The 15875-nt window shown below is 54.6% G+C and overlaps 1 protein-coding gene across 1 annotated transcript; it reads left to right on the top strand.

The window, feature by feature from the left end:
- Nucleotides 1-9351: 9351 nt before the first annotated feature.
- Nucleotides 9352-12482, top strand: Lif (LIF interleukin 6 family cytokine). Its single transcript, XM_076865402.1, has 3 exons — nt 9352-9370; nt 11056-11234; nt 11986-12482. Exons 1-3 carry the CDS (start codon nt 9352-9354, stop codon nt 12394-12396), a joined length of 609 nt encoding a protein of 202 aa, XP_076721517.1. The 3' UTR covers nt 12397-12482.
- Nucleotides 12483-15875: the final 3393 nt, after the last annotated feature.

Genomic DNA, 15875 nt, shown 5'->3' with positions numbered 1-15875 from the left:
CATCCATAACTAGAGAAGGAACTAGGCCCAATTCTTGCTGTTAGCAGTTCCCAAGGCCTGGGGAGGGGCTTCCAGGATGGTGGGAAACCATCCTGTGGGTTTATCCTGGGGCTGGATGATGGGGTCTCCTGGCATGCTCGAGTAAGGCAGGGCCTTGGCTGGTCAACAAGGAGCCTCCCAATCTCTGCTTTGCAGCTGGGTGTTCCTGGACTTGCTTCCTGCTTCTTGCTTGGTGACCATGGGCCGTTTATTTTCACCCCTCTGGGCCTTGGTTTGCATTCTGTAAAATGGAGTACATAATCCCCATCTTGAAGAATTGGTGTGAGGACCCAGTGGGAAGGGCCAACAGAGGAGAGCTGTCTCTTCCTCTTCTCCACAGAGCCTCAGCTGGACAGAGTCGCTGTCTCCCTGCCTGAGACACGTGGTCCTGGTGCCCCCTTGCGGTCGGACTTCAGGGATTTCCCTCCAGGGAGTGCTGGACAGGGCACTTGCCCCTCCAGGACCCCCCACCTTGCATGTCCCCTCCCCCTGTATTGCTTGATGGCCTCTGCCCATCCCCCATTTCAAGCCTCAGGCATCCTGGCTCACTTCCTCAATTCCCCCCAATTGTGCTCCACCCAGGACAGACACTGCCTGAGCAAGGCCTGTGGCTATTGGGGTTGTGGCTGTGGTGCCTACTGTCCACTGGGCAGTGGGGGGCGCTGCTGCCCACAGCTTAGAGGCGCTTGGAGCTGCAGGGAAGGGAATCCTGGCCCTGGCCCTCCCCCCAGACCTGGACCCATCTTTCCAAGTGATCTGGGAGGACTTCTCTATCCCCACCACTCTATCCCACAATCCATGCCTTTTTATGTTTTGTTTTGAGACAGGGTCTTGCTAAGTTACTTAAAGCCCCACTAAGTTGCTGAGGCTGGTTCAATTGGTGATCCTCTTGCCTCAGCCTCCTGAGTTGCGGGGATTACAGGCATGTGCCACCATGCCTGGCTTCCAAGGGACCTCTTGCTGAAATTCGCATGAGCAAATCAGGATTGAGACCCAGGGTTCCTGTCTCCCTATCTGGAAGTCCAAGAGAGGCAAGCAGCCCACATATTTATGGAGATTCCCCACTAATTTGCTGTGTGGCCTTGGAAAAGTTACATCCCCTCTCTAGGCTCCACCTTTGAAGTTGTACCAGCTAAGATAATGCCAATAATAAAGGAGCATCTTCAAGTCCTGCTGGGCTTCCCAGAGGGGCTATTGCCAATCTCACAGGTTGACAGCACTGATTCCCATTTTGCAGATGTTAAAACAGAGGTCTGAGCAGTGAGGTCATCTGTGTGAGGTAACACAGCCTGTAAGTTGCAGAGTCAGAAATGGATCTGAGGTCCAGCTGATTCAAAAGCCCACCTGGCCCTATCCCCTCCCCATGGAGCCTCTTCCCCTCCAACCATTTCCCTTTACAAGCAGGGATGCTGAGGCCGGCAGAGGCCGTTATGAACTCTGAGTTCCCTCCCAGCCGAGCAGCTTGGGAAAGCAGGTGGGCTGTGTGGAGACATGAAAGGTTGAGAGCCACGGGCCATCATCCTCCCTCTATGAGGTTCCCTTGCCATCAGTTCACTGGCTAGAGTGGACACAGAGTTCAACAGCTAAGGGGTTTACAGAGGACAGCCCACGGTGACGCCAGGGCCAGGCATGGGTCCCACCCAAAATGGGAGGAAACGGAAATGGGGTCCAGGGGTGGGGTGGGGTGGAGGCCTGGCTGGGCAGAAGATCAGAGTAGGATTGTGTCATGGAGCCCCAAAGCTGATAAGCAGCAGAGCCGCCTAGTCCAGGCTACGGAAACTCCCTAGGGGCAACTTGTCTGAGGGACACCCACTGGCCCCCTCTTGCCTGGAGCATCGCCTGGCAGCCCACACCATACTCTATTTCAGGCATGGGGTGTTATATACTGTGTGACTCTGGAGAAATCACTCAACTCTCCAAGCCTCAGTTTCCAAATCTGTCATATGAAGATGCAAATTCTTCCTGCAGAGAATGGGGCTTAGGACTTGAGATATCCAGGGGTATAGTAGCTTGGGGGAGAGTAGCTTATCAGGCCTTGGGGGTCTATGGTGTGCCAGCCTCATCCTCCAGGAAGTCAGACAAGTTAAACTGAGAGGCTCCTCAGGTTTGTTCCACCAAAGGTACAGGGCTGGTGGGAGACAGGCATCATGCAGATTGCCCAAATAGGTGGAGAGAAGACCTGGCTCATGTCCTCCTGGCCCTCACCAGTGACTCCCCTTACCTGCTCCTTTCCCTGATTCAGGGAGCTCATTCTTTTGCCTCTTCATAGGAACAAGGATAGTTCAATTCCGGCTGGGTCTCATCCCATTCACTCTCCTTACCTTTTGGGATGGGACCACTTTTCTGAGGCTCGCATCACCTCCCACCTAGCATATTCTCAGAATATTTCTTTGGGACATCCTGGGTGCTGAGGGACAGTTTGGGAAGTGGCCCAGCCACTTCTCTGACTTCATCTCTTGGTCCAGTTGGAGTGGCCTGTGAGCTTTGTTGGGGGAGGGGAAGGAAAGGAGGCTGGGCCCCACCTCTGTGGCCAGCTACAGCCCCAGTGTGGCCTGGGCCACTTCCTGTTCTGTTTATTGCTTCGAGTTCAGGAAATCATTGAGTGACACATCCCCTACCCCCTACCCTTGATTATTTAATAGAAGCCGTGCTGTGGTCTCTCTCTTTTGGAAAATCCAGTGGGAGAAGGAAGCTGTCAGCTCGGCTCTGACATCAGTGTTGTTCCTATGCCAAGAGTCAGGGTGGCCAGGATTGGGGGGGGCAGGGGCGGGTGGGGCAGGGAGGAAACCAGCTGCTGGTGGCCCCTGTGATGTGAAATAAGGCTGCCACATGGTTTCTAGGGGCGGGAACTGGATAGTAAGGAACAGGATTGCTGGAGACATAGACTGGGGCACAGGCACAGGGTCATACCTGCCACTCCACCCCCCAGCCCTGTTACTCAGAGACCCACTGTCCCACACTGACTCACCCAGGTGCAGGGTCACACACACATACCCCAACAACCATACAGAGGACTCACAAAGGCAGCCAGAGACGTGCATAGTCCTGCTCTCTCCTAGCCACACAGGCAAATAAATATGCCTGCACGCAGGCAAACAAATGTGCGCGCACACACATACACACACACACACACACACACACTACATGTGAGCACACATAGGGTGCACATAGCCAAACAGAGGCAGGAACAAGCATCAAGGTGCTTACTACACACGCAAATATACAGGTGGATGTCCATTCGGACCCAATTAGACAGATAGACTCAGACCTGCCCCAGACCCATGGGAAGTCCTGAGGCCCATCTCCCAGCCTTAGGGTGCCCCAGAGAGGTGGGCTATGGCCATTCCCTCCTCCTGTGTCCTGCAGTGGGGATAAAGGACTCCTTGCAGAGGGAGGGAAGGCCAGTGACTCTCCTGTCCCCCATCTCTCACAGCCCGGGGGTTTGAGGCTGAGAAAGGGAGTGGATGGTAAGAGGCTTGGCTCTGGGAGATCCTTTATTATAGTGCAAAGTGATGCCAGGTCTCTACCCCCATCCAGAGCATCTGCCCCTCCCTGCCCAGTGGCACCTTTGGCCCATTCCTGAGCTGGAACAGGTGGCGCCTGAAGTGAAAGTCAGCAGCCCCATGCTGCCATCTGCTGAGTGGTTTAGGGCAAGTCATTCAGCCCCCCTGGGCCTGGCTTTCATCACTGATACCAGCAAATATTTTTGACTCTGACCCCCAGTAAGAAACACATTGCACATTGCAACCAGAGGACGAAGCACACAGACAGACAACGGGAAAAAAGTGGTTCATGGAGCAACGCTTGCCTATGCTCTGGGTGATGCCAAGTGATTTTGCTATTCCATTTCCTTTTTGAAAGTGCTGGCAGCAACCCTTTAAATTGAATCCATGATTCACTAAGAGATAAAGACCCACAGCGTGAAAACATTGCTCTCTACATCAGCCCACAAGATTCTAGGGCTGGAGGGTGTAGAACTGCTTGAAGAGACTACACAGCCTGCCCACGGAGGGCTGCAACCAGGGCAGACAAAGGAGAGGCTGAGGGCAGAGCCTGGGATGGGACCGGTCGCCATGCAACTGCAACACCTTGGCTAGGTCTCTGGCCCTGCTGGTGATCAGGATTCTGTGGGTTGCTCCTTCCCTTGCAATTTCTATCAGAAATGAAGAAAAAAAAATGCAGTCACTCTGATTCACCTCCAGGGGGTTGATTCCTGACGCAGAACCAGTCGGGAAATGGCAGGGTGATGCTGGGGGCAGCTGGCAGGAGACCACAGTGGCTTCTGGCTCCTCCTTGGCTCTGAGGGGATGTCTCTTCTCCCTGCCAGAGATTTGATGGGGTTAGGGGAGGAGGGAGCAGATTACAGCCTCTGCACCTGAGCTCTGCAGGGCCTTGAGATGGGGGAAGAATTGTATCCGTTTCACATCAAGATCAATGGACTGACAGACCTGGGAGCCAACTCCTGTCCCAACTCTCAGCTCCCACCTTGCCAACCTCTTTACCTAGGTGTGACCAAAGTCCCTGACTCAGGCTGGGTGTGAGCCTCTTCTTTGGCCACATGGGTTTTAGCTGGAATGGCTGTCTCGTGTTATGTGCTTTATCTGTGTTTCTCGCCCAGTGTCCCCAGGACAGCCTCAGGAGGCTCATGTGGTGGCATCCTTATTTGCAGAAAGAAAATCAAGGCTCAGAGAGGCCAGTTGCCCAGAACACAGCCAGTATGTGGTGTGGGCAAGACTGGAACTCAGGTCTGCCAGGCTGTAAGGCCCATGCCCTATGCACCTGCCAACACAGCGCTGGTCAGCTGACTGAGGAACTTAAGGTGTACGGACAGCTCCAGAGTGCTTGTGGGGTGGAGTTACACTCTCATTCTCAAAGGTTGAATAATGAGGCACTTTTGCCTTTTTGGACAGTATACCCAACTGCTAGGGCTGTGCGAGGAATTCCTGAACTTCTCCTTTCTCCTCTGGCCACCTGTCCCCAGTCCTGGTCTTGGGAAACAGGGTTGGCTCCTGACTCCCCCAGATCCATCTGATAACCCTGTGCTCATTCCCCAGGTGGGAATATCAAAGCAGTGGGCTAAAGCTGGTCTGGTTTTTAGAGAACTGAGATTCTAGCCAGGAGCGGGGAGGGGGGCTAGCCTGGGCAGTAGGGGTTGTTGGTATCTGGGTCACTGGTCTTGGGGAATTCCCCATGTCCAGAGAGCTGCTTACCTGCTGAGTAACGGCTGTTGGCTGCCCACACAGGATGCCTGACTGAGAGAGTACCTTCCAACCCCCACCCCCTGCCCATGGCCACTGCCATGTGGCCCTTTCTCCTGAGTGCCCTGGGGCCCAGGAAAGAGACAGACTGGCAGGCAGGCAGGGGGCTGGTCCCCACCCCCGCATTCCCCCCACAAGGGCTCCACAGGGGGCGGCTGGTGATTCAAGCCCCTCTGAGCTGAGTGTGTCCCCATCCTTCTCAGATGGGGCCTGGGGGTGAATCAGCTCCTGGAGGCGGTAAGGCCAGGTCAGCAGCTGTCCTCAGCTCAGGCCTTGGGGGGGGGGACATAGGGGAAGGAAGAACACTACCATGTCAACTCACTCCCACACCCCATCCAATCTTTCAGGGCAGCCCTGAAGCAAGAGACTGTAGGATAGAGAAGTATCCCCTCTCCTACCTGTTTTTTCCCTCAGTCCTGGAATGTGCCCAAGTTTCCTTGTCTGCAGAATGGGGACAAGGATCTCTCCTTCAAGTGGAGGTCAGCATGATCCATGCTGCCACATAGAAGGCTTGCTGGGTGCTAACAGCCACACTGAGCCCTGGGCCCTTCCAGCAAACCCGCTATGTAAGTTCATCAATCCCATTTTACAGATGAAGAAACCGAGGCCAGGCAATGGTCACTTCTCCAAAGTCACAGAGCTCATAACTAGCAGAGTCAAACCTCCAACCTGATTCTGAATGAGGTCAAAGTCCATGCTTCAAACCACCAGACTTCTACACCTACCTCCATGAGAGATTTGTCATGGATGGCTTTTGGAAAGTGTAAAATGCTTTCACAAACAACTTGGCAGCTACTATGGGATAACACCAAGATGGGTGCCATCAGGAATACAAATGAGTAGCAGACCCTATCCAAGCCTCTAAGACTGAGGAATAAGATGGGTGTTGACCAAAACAAAGAGTGTACAGGATGAGGCCAACAGAGCCCCTCAGGAGTGTGGGAGGCCAGGGAGGCTTCCTTGAGGAAGCCCCTCAGACCCCTCACAGTGTGAGGTGCCTCTGGGGTTGCCCTGGCTTGCAAGCCAGAGGCCTGGGTTCCATACCAGCCTCTACTTTTCACTTTTTGTGTGGCCTCGAGCAAGTGCCTTCACTTCCCGAGCCTCAGTTTCCCCATGTGAAAAATAACCAGCTGGGGCATTCTTGGAGGAACTTGTGGTGTTGGGTGAAAATCAACAGAAAAGGAGAGGCTGATAGGCCATATGTGCCAAAGTGCACACAAGAGAGAGCCCTGAGGGGTGCTGGGAAGGCCCCCGGCCATCCCATGTGCTCATTTCCTAGAGAAAGGTCACAGCCACCTGGAGACAGCACCCCTGTGTCCTGGCCTGTCAGCCCCCTACCTAGGCTCTGGGGGGTCTCCCTATGGCCTCCAGCTGTCCCTCCTGCCCTGAGGCCTGTCAAATCCCCAGCAGGCCCAGTCTGCAGGAGCAGGACAGGCAGCGGATGAAGTCACAGCTGGAAGGGGCTGGGCTGGGGCTGCCACTCTAGGGTGGGGCTCAGGGTCACAACCCTGGGAGCAGGCAGCCAAGAAGGGAGGATGCCTTCCGTGAGGGAGCAGAGGGGAACACACACACACACACACACAGCATAGAGAGGGAGGGAAGAAAACAAACTCCGGCTGCAGCCACGTTGCAGGCGGACACTCGGCTGGGAGACCCTGTCCGGCCTTCTCCCCAGAGGTCCAGCGCAGGTGATGCCCAGACATGGACAGAAGGGGGAGGCTGGACCTGGGGCACCGAGGGTCCCAGAGCACTTGGGGAGCACGAACTAAGTCAGGTACTGTGAGAGGGGAGACTGAGGCACGGGAAAGAGACTGTCAGAGCTGGGATTAACTAGCCCTAGCGTCAGTGACTTCTAGACACACTTCCTGTTTCCTGTGGGGTGGGGCTGAGATTAAATGGAGACTGGAGTGGATTGTAAGGCTGATAGGGGTCCGGGGAGCCACAAGAGCTGTACAAGGCCCAGAGATCCAATGAAAAGGATGTAGGGGAGAGCCCAGGGCAGGGGGTGGATGGGGTAGCAGCCTCTAGAAGTCCCTAAGAAGCTTAGGTTGGGATTCAGGGGATTTATAGACAGGGCCCACAATGGGGCCCTGGTCAAATGGGTTTGGGGTCCAGGTTAGGACAGCCAAGGCTGTCAGGTAACAGGCATTTGCGGGGTGTAAGGGTGGGACAAGTGGCTAATTCAGAGTTCATGCTCTGAGTACTCAGGTCCTAATTAAGGGTCTGAGGTAGAGGGAAGGGGGTGAGCTGGGGTATCCTGGGATGTGGAGTTGCTGAGCCAGGCATGTGGGTGTACACTGACCCCAGAGTACCATGTGAGAACCTCCACTGCACCCCAAGGAAGAAAGAAGGTGTGTTGGGGAGTTGCAGGGAAAAAGGAAAGGGAAAAGGAGAACCATTCTCCACTCTATGGCCTCCTTCCTGTTGGGAAGTACCAGCTGGGATGGGCAGTTTTATCACTCCACATCCAACGCCCTGCCAGGAGACCATGGGGGAGCAAGAGCCTGGATAGGGCAGGGTGTGTGTGAAGGAGGGGGGACAGTAGCAGGCAGGAGGGCTCGTCCTGGCACGATGAGGGAGGAGCTGGGCAGGTCCGGGATGTGGCAAGAGGAAGGAGCTGGGGGCATGGAGGATGGGTAAGGGGGCGGGCAGAGGTGGCAGGGACCAGGCAAGGCTGTGAGAGTGCCCTGGCATTGGAAAACCAATTCTTCCATCAAGATCTTGGGTCAGGGTGAAGTGGGGGGGTTGGAGAGGGGTACCCAGGAGAATGAGATGTCTTTTGGTATAGGAGGACCAGGCCACTTGGGGGACAGATGGCCCTAGATATATGACCCATATTCCCTCACCTTATTTTTGTTTTTACTGCTTTTTATACAGGAGTCCCTGCGCTCATTTTGCCCTGATCCCCGCTATTCCTTACTGTCCCTCACTCATATCAATCTGCCTAGCTATTGCAGATACCAGAACTTGCAGTCCTGCCTTAGAGACTAGAAGCATCTTTTGGAAGCCACCATCATTCTCTGAGGCAGAGCTCCAGGGAGCTTTCAAGGAGGGTCAGGGAGCCCCTGGGCACTTCTTGGTTTCCCCAGCCATTCCTCAGAATCCTGGGAAGGAAGCCAGAGTCTGATTTTGCCAAGCTGTCCTTGGTCTCTGCTTCAGGTGTCCCTTTCAGAATAGAAATGCTGAACCACTTTCCCTGAAGCTTCTCTCCAAACTGTCCCCAATAACCAAGTCACAGCCACCCCCACCCCCACCCTGGTGTCTTCCTAGCTGGCTCCCCAGCCTCACCAGTACCAGTAGTCAGCAGAGAAGGCATTACTGATGACCATCAGGGGGCCTGTCCCTTGGGACCCTGGGCAATATGTTCCCTTTGAGCTCCTCTTTGCCCAGTGGCAATGGGCAGGTTGGAGAAGGTCACGGTATAGGTGGCTTCCAGCACTCACATTTCCGCCTTATACTGTCTAAAGTCCAAGCCCGGCCCCAGCCCCTCTTCCTGGAACCTCCTTCACCGCCAAGTCCCAGCCTGCCTCTTCCCACTTCCCCCCAGAGCCCCCTGACCAGGGGCCACAGGTGCCAGCCGCAATCTGCTAGTCCAGTTTCTTGACACCTCCCCAAACCCAGGTGAGTCGGGGGTTGTCTGGGGGTGCCCATTGCCTGGGGACCACCACTGACTCGACTTGGGGGCACCCTCCTCACCAGGCCCACCTTCAAACAAGGCCCAGGGCAAACCACTCAGGAAAACCACAGGGCGTTTTGTCGACGACTTCATTATAATTTTATCAATCAAATTCTTAGAAGAGGGAAAAAAAAATCTGTCCTCCCCTCTCCCCCCACTCGTCCCCCCCCTTCACTCTCACTTTTCTTCCATTCATAATTTCCTATGATGCACCTCAAACAACTTCCTGGACTGGGGATACCGGCTAAATATAGCTGTTTCTCTGTCTTACAACACAGGCTCCAGTATATAAATCAGGCAAATTCCCCATTTGAGCATGAACCTTTGAAAACGGCCGGCATCTAAGGTTCCTCCAAGGCCCCTGGAGTCCAGCCCATAATGAAGGTCTTGGCCGCAGGTAAATCCACCCGCCCCACGCGGGCTTCCGCGTCCCCGCTGAGGGCGCGGCGGCAACTTTGGGACTCTTGGCGAGCACCAGCGGGACACCCGCCCGCCACAGACACTCGGACACTTGGGGCGCCCGCGCAGCCGGTCCGGCTCGCCGGAGGCGCTGGGTGGCGGCCGGGAGCAGCGTAGCACATGGTCCGGGCACTGCGTGCCCTGCCCGCCCGGGCCAGCAGGTTGGCAGCAAGCGAGGGGGCCAGCCGCAGCCTTCCTCCTCCACCTCCTCCTCCTTGCTCCTCCACTCTCCCGCGCTGCTTTTCCTTCTCTGCTTTCTCCCGGATTCACCCTCCCTCTTTCTTTTTCTTTCTTTCTTTCCGCTTTCTCTTTTCCAACCGCGTCCCGGGCTGCACCCTGGGAGGGGCTCAGGCGGCCGAGCAGCTTGCAAACTCCGGCCCGGGACAGGAGCAGGTGCCGCCTCCATCTACTAGTGCCTGGAAAGCCTGTGGTCTGCACTAGGTGAGATAGGGGTGTGGAGCCCCCAGCCATCCCGGGACCTTAGTACTGCCTGGGGATGCTGGGAGGAACTGGGGACCCAGGAGAAGTGAACTTGAGGTTCCACGGTCCCTCTTGTCCCTGCAAAGGGAATCCGGGCAGGTTGGCTGACCTCAGCCCCTACCACCCTCAGGTGCCTTGTGCTGGGGCCTGGAACGGCAGGTCTGAGGGTTCCTGAGGGTGAAGCCAGGGCAGGCGCCCGGGGGGGAGGGGTGATCCGGGACAGGCCCGGACAGCTCCCAGATCTCCTGGCACCTTTCGCTTTCCTTCCTCCCCGCCCACCCCGCTGCCTGCGACCTTTTCCCTTTTCTCTTTCCTGGTTGCACCATTTCCTTTCCCTCCCCAAGCCAGGTGGGGGGAATGTGGTCTTTGCCCTAACCCAGGGACAAAGGACGCGGACTCAAGGGGACAGTGTGATGAGTGGAGGAGTTATAGGGGGTCGGGTGCATTATGGAGAGTGGGAACCTGCAGGGTGGAGCCGAGGGTCTCCCAGAGGGGAGTGGCTACAATAGGGAAATACCGAGATGGAGGAGATGAGGGGATGGATGATAGCAGAATTAGGCGCCAATTGGTTTAGGGAGCCAGAATCAAGCTGCAAGTTTGAGAAGATCAACAAAAGTCCCCAGGGATTCCAGTTTGGAAGTTTTGGGCTGCAGCGGGCTAGTGAGCATGAAGGAATACTAGGAATCTGGATCATTCTGAGAGGTGGGATGATAGAGGCCTCCTTGCACCTGCTGGGCCTGGGAAGTGATGACTCCCAGCCAGATGAGCAGAAGGCCTGGTGTCTTTGCTGTCTTGAAGGAGGTGGGCCAGATGTTGAGTGTCCCCTGCACCCAGCTTCCAGCTGCTCTGAGTAGCTTCTGTCTTGCCTCCCTGCTCCTTCACTCAACCCAGGGAATGTGATGCTTGGTGTGCATCAGTGAGTGGGACACTTCCCTCCACAAACACTTGGAAACCCAGGGTGAGATAAGAAAGCTGAGAGATGCTGAGGTAGCCATCTGAAAATGGGGAACAGAGAAACAGATGCAGTAACACAGTGAAAAGTAGAAATGGTTGAGCCTTTGCCCAAACTCCATCCAATGTGCCATAAACCCCAAACTACCTTTCTCTCCCTTCTGTTCATCACAACCTTTTGTCTGTTACCAGGAGTCATACCCCTGCTACTGGTTCTGCACTGGAAACACGGGGCAGGGAGCCCCCTTCCCATCACCCCCATTAATGCCACCTGTGCCACACGTCACCCATGTCACAGCAACCTCATGAATCAGATCAGGAACCAACTGTCGCAGCTCAATGGCAGTGCCAATGCCCTCTTTATTCTCTATGTAAGTTACACCCCCCCCCCCCCGCAAAACCCCCAGGATAAAAAGGAAGAAGAAAGGGTGGAGAAAGAGGGGTTTGCAAATATCTGTGGAGGTTGTTCTGACCTGAGCTGGAGGGAACCTTTTTGTAGTTAGAGGGAGTCAAGGGGAAAGGACTTAGTTAAACCATGCCCAGGCTCCCTCTGCTTCCTTCCTGGCCCCCAGACTAGGCTCTGAGACTGGAAGTTGCTTTCCCAAGGTGGCCAGTTAGTGAGGGACAGAACTGGGGTGAGAAGATGGGGGCCTGGCACTTCTGATCTCTGCCACATGGAGCAAGAGGCCAATGAAGAGAGATTGAGAGGGATAAGGTAGTGAATGGACAGGGAGGTACCATTGAGAAAGGGAGCTGTGTGTAACTGGAGAGATACCAGGAAGAGGGCGAGGGGAGTGGGTGAAAGTGCAAGTGTGTGTGGTGTACCAGCAGAGGTGACACTGATGAGATGCCGCATTTTCCTTTCTGTCTCCATGCGGTTATGGTGATGGTGATGACAACTGCCTGTATGATCTAGTCCTTGACCGTTAGCAAATGCATTCACACTTATGAGTACTTCTAGCTCTCATGACAATTCTAGATGCTGACAAGACAAGGAGTTGGGTCCCCATGCCATAGGTGGGGAAACTGCAGCTTAAAAGTTTGTCCCAAGGGTTGGTGGCAGGGCTGGACCATCAACCCTTGACTCCCACATCACCTTTCCTCTGCTCTTCTACTTCTCAGTACACAGCCCAAGGGGAACCATTTCCCAACAACCTGGACAAGTTGTGTGCTCCCAACGTGACGGACTTCCCACCCTTCCACGCCAATGGCACAGAGAAGGCCAAGCTGGTGGAGCTGTACCGCATCATTGCATACCTTGGCACTTCCCTGGGCAACATCACCCGGGACCAGAAACTCCTGAACCCCAGCGCTTTCAGTCTCCATAGCAAGCTCAATGCTACAGCAGACGTCATGCGGGGTCTCCTTAGCAACGTGCTATGTCGCCTGTGCAACAAGTACCATGTGGCCCATGTGGACGTGACCTATGGCCCTGATACCTCGGGGAAGGATGTCTTCCAGAAGAAGAAGCTTGGTTGTCAGCTCCTGGGGAAGTATAAGCAGGTCATCGGAGTGGTGGCCCAGGCCTTCTAGATAGGAGGTTTCGTGAAGTGTGCCATGAACTGAAGGGGTCTCAGGAGCAGGATCCAGATGTGGGGGGCTCTCAAAGTGTGGCTGAGGCCTGGGGCATCATTAAACCCAAGATGGGGGCTGCTGGCAGCCCAACTGGGTGGGCTGTGATGGGGCAGCACAGAGTCAAAACCTCCACAGACAGCCTCTATTCAAAGCCCACCAGAGGACATGCCCCTTCCTCTGGGAGATGGAATCCAGGACTGGAGAAGTGTGGGCAGGATTTCTGCCCTCATTTGTCCCTCCATCCCTTGCTCACATTATACAGTGAGGAGTCTGGGGAGTTGTTCGGCTCTCTGGTAGAATGACCACCATCTGTGCCTTTGTGGCCCCTTTGGTAGCCTTTGGAAAGCTTGGTTTCCAAAACTTGGGTGGGCCAGAGGGGCTGGGATCTAAAAGGACTCCTTGTACCCTAGAAGTAGATGGAAGGTAGGGAAGGGGCTCTGGGGTGGGAGGCTGTCTTCTCTTGAGTATGGTTGGAGAGCTCAGGCCTAGGGATTGTTGGGTGGAAGGTTCCAGAAGGTCGCTGGTGTTCAGTGTCTTGGGATGACAGTGAGGTCAACGTCAGGCCCAGGAAGGAAGAGGCTGAAAGGAGGAGAGGTCCCCGAAGTCTTAATGGCTTTTCTTCCTCTCCTCTGCATTATTTTCCCACTGTCTAGTGTGGCCAGGATCTGGAGGCTAGACCTGGGGGTGTGGAGGTGGGCAGAGGCAGGGGCAGGTTGGGAAGTTAGGTGAGGAGGTTCAGAGGTGATCCAGAGTCTTCCTTCTGGGGAAGAGTCTGTAAGGGAGGGAACAGGTAGCTCAAGAGTAGCAGCTCACACCCGAGGTCCTTCGGGGCCCTGTGAGGTCACACAAAGGTACTTGAGGGGGACCAGAGGCCGACTCAGGTCCCTAGAGCAAGGGGCAGCAGAACTTGAGGTCAGGGTCTCAGGGATGCCTGAGATCCAAGAATGCTGTGTGTCTGACTCAGCTTGATTACCTATTTATTATGATATCCTATTTATGTTAACTTATTGGTGCTTTAAACGGCAAAGTCAATTCCCTTTCCTTGCGCCTTACCCAGCAGAAATAACATGATGGCTCCTTCCACAGGAGCCAGGGCTTAGGCTTCACTTAGCGGAGCCAGGTCTGGAAGCTGACGATGTTACAGTGGAATAAGCCTTATGGGTGAAGCTTAGAGGAGGGTCAGGATCTGAGAGAACTGGCCAGCTCTCTCACCCTACTGTGACTCCCTTTGGGGGTGGGTGTCAGGGTCCAGGTGACAGAGCCTGGGCCAGTTAGTGGAGTGGCCTGGTGCTTTTTCTTTTCTTGGCTCCAGGGGTTTCTGCATACTGTGCTCTGGCACCCCCTGGAATCATGCTGCAAGGGGTACCATTCATGGTTGAAATGTGTGACCCTGAGGCAGTAGACATGGCAGCCCTATTTCCTGACCCATTGCTGATTCCTTGTCCTCATCAATGAACAGTTGAGGGATCCCAGAGCGATCCTGACCCAGCACCCAGCATGCTTCCACTCAGTGGGAAACTCCTCGGGTGGCCTGAACACCCACAGAGGGCATGCAGAGGAAGCTGGGGCAGTGCAGGGATTGTGCAGCTGCCCTGTGCTCCAGAGACCGGGGAAGCCAGGCCCAAGATGCCTGGGACACAGACCAGGAAGCTGCGGTCCCTGGTACCCCGCCTCCCTCCCACTCCCACCCATGTCTGGGCTCCCAGGCAGGGAACCCGATCTGATCTCTTCCTTTGTGCTGGGGCCAGGCAAGCTGAGAAACGCCCTCTGGTCTGGGAGCAGGGGAGGGAAAGAGGCAGCCAAGCTGGGCAGCTGTTGAGAGCAGCCTTCTGGCTGCTTCTCAAACCCCTAGCCGGTGGTGATCCTAGCAGTTCAGCCACGGGATTACGGTACTGATGATGGTATTTCACATCACTTTGCACCTTTCTCTGTTGTTCTCTAAGCACTTTACCCAGATGGCAGGTGGGCAGGCAGCAGGCAGGCCCTGAAGCCTGGGGTGGGAAAGTCTAGGAGTCATCCATCTCAATGGCTAGAGTAAGATGTGGCGGTGTGTGTGGCCAATGACACCACAGCAGCTGCATCTTTTCCTATCTGTTTATATGTGGGTCACACCCTTGTCCAGGATCACAGCCTGCTACCCTCCTATCTGTCTGCTCCATCGGGCTCAGGACTGGCTGCATTTCTCCAAGTTGAGCTGCAAGAAAGACAACTTGTCTGAAAGCCAGAACGGATGATTCTGTAGCTGGGAGCCTGGGGCTGGCCGGATCTTGCTATCATCTCATCTCCCTGTGGACATGGATTCCCTGGGCTGGGCCCACCTGGCAGCCTCTGAGGTCTCAGGAACCAAGAGAATCTCCTTCTTCCTGCCCGCTCAGTCCCTTGGCTCCATGACGCCCTCTGTCCAGCCCGGACTCTGCCCTGCAGGCCTGTTTTTCAGTGCTCTTTCTAGATCTAACTCCAGAAGGTTGGCACCCACTTTGCACAGCATCACTGAATTGTGGAGCATTTGTGTGAAAAAGCTTTGGGGACAGGAAATTGTGCATTTTGGCATTTCTCATCTGCAGGTGTTGACCACCAGCTGGCATGATGGGTTGGGTGCCTGGGCCAGGGGAGGAGAGATGGGTCATCTGTAGAGGACAGGGTAGGAGAGTCATTTTGCATTTTATGAAGAGAGATGTATTACAAACCTTATTTATTATTTAAAAATTTAAACCAAGACAGCACTGCTAGTTTACTTGACTCTTCTCCTTATCCTCCTCATCCTCCTCCTTGACTGAAGCAGTCCAGCTCTGCTTTGCTGGCTCTCCAGAGCAGACATTGCATTTGAGATCGGAGTCCCAGAATCCAGCACAGTAGCAGCGAGGTAGCAATTTCCTTCCAACGGTACAGATATTCCTCTGTTAAAATAATCTCTAGCGCCGCCCCCCAATCCTGGTACCTGGGCTTCATCTCTCATGCGCATTGCTAGCTCAGTGGGCCCACCATGGGGCCTCAGATGTTTCCCTCCTTCCTTTCTATTGGAAAGGACTTGGCCTTGGGCGACAAATTCCTCTTTGATGAATGTACCCTGTGGGAATGTTTCATACTGACAGATTATTTTTATTTATTCAATGTCATATTTAAAATATTTATTTTTTATACTGAAGGAATACTTTTTTTTTTTTTTTTTAAGAAAAAAGAGAAATGAATAAAGAATCTGTTCTTGGCAAACCCTCTGGAGTGTATTGATGTGGGGAGACAGGGCTAGAGGGGCGGGGATGGACCCTGTTCTGGTTGCCCATTAGGGTGGGACTTGGCTATACTAAAGATGGGAGGGTTGGAAAAGTTTTATGTGGGGGTACCTTCACTGGGTAAGAGTGCTGGCAAGGGAAGGGGTGGGTAAGTGGAATTTTGGCCTGAGCAGAATAAGGTAGATTGTGTCCAGATCATGAGGGGCC

Source organism: Callospermophilus lateralis, chromosome 1 (assembly GCF_048772815.1).
Source record: "Callospermophilus lateralis isolate mCalLat2 chromosome 1, mCalLat2.hap1, whole genome shotgun sequence".
Taxonomy (NCBI): domain Eukaryota; kingdom Metazoa; phylum Chordata; class Mammalia; order Rodentia; family Sciuridae; genus Callospermophilus; species Callospermophilus lateralis.
Note: the sequence above shows the minus strand (reverse complement) of the source record. Positions and strands in the feature narration are given on the sequence as shown.